The following is a 5,744-nucleotide window of genomic DNA, read 5'->3' on the forward strand; positions in this document are numbered from 1 at the left end:
ATAAAAGGCTACGATTTTGAAGTGTGGCTAGTAATAAAGAAAAGGTCATATTTTTTAAGTGTAGCTATAGAGGTGCTACAAAAGGCTACGCTTGTGAAGCGTGCTCAATAGCAAAATAAAGGCAATGTTTTTTAAGTGTTGTTGTAGAAGTGCTACAAAAGGCTATGCTTGTGAAGCGTGCCCAATAGAAAAACAAAGGCAATACTTGTAAGAGTAGCTTTATCAAATAAAAGTGTTGCCAATGACAAGCTGCAAAGTGAGGCCTTTATATCTTAATGGCCACACTTATTAAATGTAGTTGATACGACAATACTTGAAAAGCGTGGTGTTTGATCAAAGGTTATGCCTTTTTAGGCCACCCTCCTAAAAGTGTTGCCTAAAATCCAAAAGTGTAGCCTTTGATCAAAGGGCATATTTCCGCTATTCTAGACCACACTTTACAAGAGTGGGAATAGGACTAAAATCTTACGCAAATTGACCTATTTAGCAAAACGCGATTACAAAATAGTCAAGGAGTACTATCCCTTCACCTTGTAAATATCCCTCTTGGTAATTAATAAAATTCCTTTACTTGCCAAAAAGATTCATTCTTCACATCAATACATTAATTTAACAAACATTTGAAACAGAACAAGTTATTTGGAACAAGAGTCTCCAAGAGCATGTTCAACATGCAAGAAGTTGATTCCTGATCTTCTCTAGTATCCCTACAACATCTTTCATGGTTGTCCGTCTAGCTGGAGATTCAACCCAACAATCTAGCGCCACTTTCATGATTGATGCTACACAAACTAGCTTCTTCTTCAAGTGATTATCCATCGGTGGAACCAAGTTGGAATCCACAAAATCCATTACTGTATCAGGAAGTAAATAACTCACCCATTGTTTCAAGCTAATATCTCCCTCAAACTCACTAGGCTTTCTCCTAGTAAACGTTTCCAGCAACATGATTCCATAACTATACACGTCACATTTAGTAGACACCAATCCATCTTGTCCATACTCTACAATCAAAAAATTATTTAAAGATGTAACATAATAACTTGGTGCAAAAAGAGAAAGGGAAAAGAAATGTTCAAAGCAAAATCAAAAGACGTACCTGGTGCAATATAACCCAATGTTGCTAATGTTTTTGTGTATAAATCACTCTCATCTTCACCAAGAAGTTTTGAAATGCCAAAGTCGCTTAGATGTGCAACCATATCCTCATCCAGCAAGACGTTACTAGGCTTTACGTCACAGTGAATCACAGGCGATGAGCACCCATGGTGAAGATATTCCAAAGCACATGCCACATCTATCATTATGCTTAGTCTCTGCTTGATGTCGAGGAAGTAGTTGTGCGAATACAAATACTTCTCAAGACTCCCATTAGGCATATAATCGAGAACTAAAGCCTTGAAATCAAGATTGGAACAACTAGTAATGACTTTTACGAGATTCCTATGGCGAAGGCTACGTAAAACTTCACATTCCGTATCAAAACCCTTGAATGCCGCATCCAGTTGCAGATTGAACACTTTAACTGCAATGGCAATTCCACTTCTGAGAACACCTTTGTATACAGAGCCAAAACTCCCAGAACCAATAAAATTACTCTCGCTAAGTGCATCAGTTGCTTGGAGCAATTCATAGTATGAAATTCTTTCTCGTGTTATGGTAGATAATGAATCAGCTTGTTGAGGAGCGCTTTTACCTCTTCTATACCTTATCCATAAAAACACTAATATGATAGGAACAAACAAACTTGCAAGTCCTAGCAAAAGAAAAAGAACTAGCAATCTTTTCCTCTTTGATCTGTTCTTTGATGAAGTGGGGCATGGCGGGACACTAAATCTTGAAGAACCACACAATGCTTCATTGTGGATGAAAAACTGACTCGAGAGGTTCTTGAAAGGACCTCCCGAGGGTATTTCACCATACAATTTGTTGAAAGAAATATTGAAATACTTCAAGTTTTGAAGCTTCTCCAAAGACTTAGGAATGTTTCCAGATATATTATTATGAGAAAGGTCTAGGAATTCCAAACCTACCATGTTGCTAATTGAGTCAGGTATAGATCCTTGCAACTTGTTGTGTCTCAAAGAAAGGTGCACCAGATTTTGCAAGCCTCTAATTTCTCTTGGAATTCCATTTGAGAATTGATTCATCGATAGATCCATCCTGGTTACCGCCTTTAGATTTCCAATTTCTGGAGGTAAAGAACCAACCATGTTGTTTGACGATAAGTCAAGAACCACTAGATCTTGAAGGTTCCCTAAGCTTGGTGGTATATTGGAACTCAATTTATTGGAACCCAGATGTATCTCCCTAAGGGAAGTAATATTCCCTAAACAATTAGGAAGAGATCCTGAAAGTTGATTTTGACCCAAGTAAATATCACCCAAATGCTGCAAGTTACATATATGATCTCCAATAAATCCTGTTAATTTATTGTTAGCCAAGTCGAAGCGCTGGAGCTTTCTCAAGTTTCCAATTGACGTGGGAATCGATCCAACCATGTTGTTTCCGGAAAGATAAAGGAATAATAAGGTGCTTAAGTACCCAATCTCATTAGGAATTTGCCCTTGGATTTTACAACTGTTGGCGACAAATGTTCTAAGAGATGTGGAAAGGTTCCCCGTGGAGGCAGGAAGCACGCCATTTAGAGGATTCAAATATAGAGCTAGAAATGTTAAATTTCTGCAATTGGTTAAGGAAGTCAGGAAGCTTAATGATGAGTCACTGGTTAAATTGTTTTCTCCTAAATTTAGTAACTGTAGATAAGTCAAATATCCAAGAGAATTGGGAATCAAGCCAGTGAGTTTGTTGCTGGCAAGCTCAAGAATAGTAAGTTTTGAACAATTGGAGATGGAATGAGGAATAGTCCCAAAAAGATTGGTTAAGTTGCCCAGATAAAGCTCTTCAATGTTGGGTAAGATAGAATCTATGTTTGGTGGAAGGCTTCTTGATAGATTGTTGAATGAAATATCAATTGCTCTCAATCCTGATATGTTGAAGATCTCTATATCAAGCGAATCACTAAAACTATTAGCCGAAAGATCAAGTTTCTCCAACTCAACGAGATTCCTTATCTCTTTGGGTATTTCACCTGTCAACACATGAAGAAAGAATGAATACAAGTGAGATGAACTAGTTAGGTCAGTGCTTATCTATGTGATTCATGCTTTTGTTTGACTTGATGGAGAAGAATTTTGAAATGTAATTGGCAATGGGATAAGGTGTCGACAAGAACTCATAAAATTATGTTCTAACTCTATACTTCTGTTTCCTTCATTTATATTGTTATTGATCAAAGATTTGAGAAGGATGTACATATTGGACTTCTTAATTTAACTTTTTATGGATTTCTATTGTCTAGTTTTGTATTTTATATGGACTCAAATATATAAAATGATACTTTATTGGAAGTTTGCTAACTACTATCAGATCTTGTGTATTTCAGAGAATCAGTTTGGTTTTATGCCTGGTTGCTCGATGACAGAAGCAATCCTCCTGGTGAGGGGATTGGTGGAGCAATATAGGGAAAGGACATGTACGATGGAGGGAAGACTCGGGTGAGAACGGAGGGAGGGGACTCAGAGCCTTTTTTGGTCGAGACGGGATTGCATCAGGGTTTGACTCTTAGTCCATTCCTGTTTGCGTTGGTGATAGACGTGTTGACACGGAGTATTCAAGGGGAGGTGCCTTGGTGTATGTTGTTTGTGGACGATGTAGTGCAGATTGATGAGACACAGGAGGGTGTGAATGAAAAATTGGAGGTTCGGAGGCAAACCCTTGAATCTAAAGGGTTCAGGTTGAGTAGGTTTAAGACAGAGTATATGGAATGGAAGTTAAGTGACTTGAGGCAGGAGGACGATATGGTGGTGAGGTGGGATTCCCAGGATGTTCGTAAGAGGGATAGCTTTAAGGATGTCTCTAACCATATCGAAGCAGGTTGGATGAAGTGGAGACTCGCCTCGAGAGTGTTGTGTGACAAGAATGTGCCACTAAAGCTTAAAGACAAATTCTACAGAGTAGCAGTCCGTCCTTCTATGCTATATGGAGTAGAGTGTTGGCCAATCAAGAACTGCCACATTCAAAAAATGAATGTGGCGGAAATGGGAATGTTGTGTTGAATGTGTGGCCTTACTAGAGGGGATAGAGTTAGGAATGAGATTGTCCGAGAGAAGGTTGGAGTGGCGTCAGTGGAGGATAAGATGCGGGAAGGAAGACTGATATGGTATGTGCATATGATAAGGAGGGTCACGGATGCCCCAGTTCGTAGGTGTGAGAGGCTAGCGTTGGATGACTTCAGGGGAAGGAGCGGTAGGCCGAAGAAGTACTGGAGAGAAGTGATTAGATATGTTATGGAGCAGCTTCTGCTTACTGAGGACATGACCCTAGATGGTAAGGTGTGGAGGTCGCGGATAAGGGTAGAAGGCTAGGATGTGTGCGTGGGTTAGTAAGTAGCTAGAAGAGCTCAGGTTTAGTTGGGTTAGTAACCCTAGGACTGTGCCCATAGGTAGGGTCCAGGATCAGGCAGGTTTGGGTCTCTTATCTCTTATTGCGCTTATTTCATATTGCTATGAGTTGTATTTTAGTGTGTCTTACTCCTTTTTATGTTATGCCATTCATCATGCTTCATATTTCATTACGCTCTTGTCTATTTTTCTCTATCTTGAGTCGGGGGTCTATCGGAAACAGTCTCTCTACTTCTTTGGAGGTAGCAGTATGGACTGCATACATTCTACCCTCCCCAGACCTCACTTTGTGGGAATACAATGGGTTTGTTGTTGTTGTTGTTGCTAACTACTACCAGAAGTTCAAATTTACCGTTTAAAAATTAAAATACGCTCCTCATTTGGTTTTTCTTGTCACACTTTTGAAGATTTATGTGTAATTCTTACATTTTTATTACTCATTACATGCATGTATTCATAAAATTTTAATAGTTCTAATGGATCTGTAAAAATTAACATGAGACACATGTGCAATGCATGTGTATATATTGAGAGACACCATTTGAATATATATGTACCTATAAGCTTATTTCCACTAATCTGTAGACCTTGCATGTTGGTTAAGTTGCCAATCTCCCGTGGTAAGAATCCACTAAGATTGTTCTGCGCCAGTGACAAAAGTTGCAGAGATGAGATATTGAATATGGAGACCGGGACAGAGCCGGTAATCTGGTTTTTCTCCATGTCCAACTCTACCAAATTAACAAGATTTCCAATTTGTTGTGGAATTATCCCTGCAATTAATGTGAAATAAAATAAAATTCTGAAGTAATAAGATACAATAATGCTATTATTCATGAGATATGTAACGTACCAGTGAAATGGTTAGTTCCGAGAGCCAAGATCTGCAGATTAGTTAAACTTCCAATTTCACTATGTATTGGTCCATCAAACTCATTTTCCAATAAAAACAAAATTTGAAGTTGTGAACAATTTGATAAGCTTGTAGGCATATGACCGCGAAGCTTGTTATTAGACAGATAAAGCCCTTTGAGTATTGGGAGACCATTGCATAAACCATTGGGAAGATATCCTGATAAGCTATTGCCTGTAAATGCAATGACTTCAATTCTTGAGATATTGAAAATTGTGAATGGTATAGAACCCGTTAGCAGATTATACTGTATGCCCAAAAACTTCATGTTGTGAAGATTGCCAATCCCTTCTGGAATGTTTCCTTTAAGTGAATTAAAAGTTATATCTAAAGTCTCCAACCTCGAGGCATTCGAGAGTGACAGAGGA

At 38.6% G+C, this 5,744-nt stretch overlaps 2 protein-coding genes across 2 annotated transcripts in view; both read right to left on the bottom strand.

Moving 5' to 3' along the window:
- Nucleotides 1–204: 204 nt before the first annotated feature.
- LOC107869341 (receptor kinase-like protein Xa21) lies at nucleotides 205–5,738 on the bottom strand. Its single transcript, XM_047394843.1, has 4 exons — nucleotides 5,317–5,738; nucleotides 5,021–5,236; nucleotides 1,100–3,091; nucleotides 205–1,004 (listed from the first exon to the last, which is right to left on the bottom strand). The coding sequence occupies exons 1-4, from the start codon at nucleotides 5,642–5,644 to the stop codon at nucleotides 667–669; spliced, it is 2,874 nt and encodes a 957-aa protein (XP_047250799.1). The 5' UTR covers nucleotides 5,645–5,738; the 3' UTR covers nucleotides 205–666.
- LOC107869344 (LRR receptor-like serine/threonine-protein kinase GSO1) overlaps nucleotides 5,691–5,744 on the bottom strand; it is a 5,462-nt gene continuing 5,408 nt past the window's right edge. The window contains exon 3 of the mRNA XM_016715884.2: nucleotides 5,691–5,703. Within this exon, the coding sequence (XP_016571370.2) occupies nucleotides 5,691–5,703 (13 nt within the window). The remainder of the gene's footprint in view (nucleotides 5,704–5,744) is intronic.

The sequence above is a fragment of the Capsicum annuum genome, chromosome 8 (assembly GCF_002878395.1).
Source record: "Capsicum annuum cultivar UCD-10X-F1 chromosome 8, UCD10Xv1.1, whole genome shotgun sequence".
NCBI classification, from domain to species: domain Eukaryota; kingdom Viridiplantae; phylum Streptophyta; class Magnoliopsida; order Solanales; family Solanaceae; genus Capsicum; species Capsicum annuum.

Bases quoted from the DNA above. Each gene is read 5' to 3' on its own strand.
- LOC107869341 (XM_047394843.1), bottom strand. From the start codon at position 5,644: ATGAAGTTTTTGGGCATACAGTATAATCTGCTAACGGGTTCTATACCA. The intron at 3,092-5,020 runs GTACATATATAT...ATGTGTTGACAG, and splicing joins TAGTGGAAATAAGCTTATAG to GTGAAATACCCAAAGAGATA. The intron at 1,005-1,099 runs GTACGTCTTTTG...TTTTGATTGTAG, and splicing joins ATTGGGTTATATTGCACCAG to AGTATGGACAAGATGGATTG.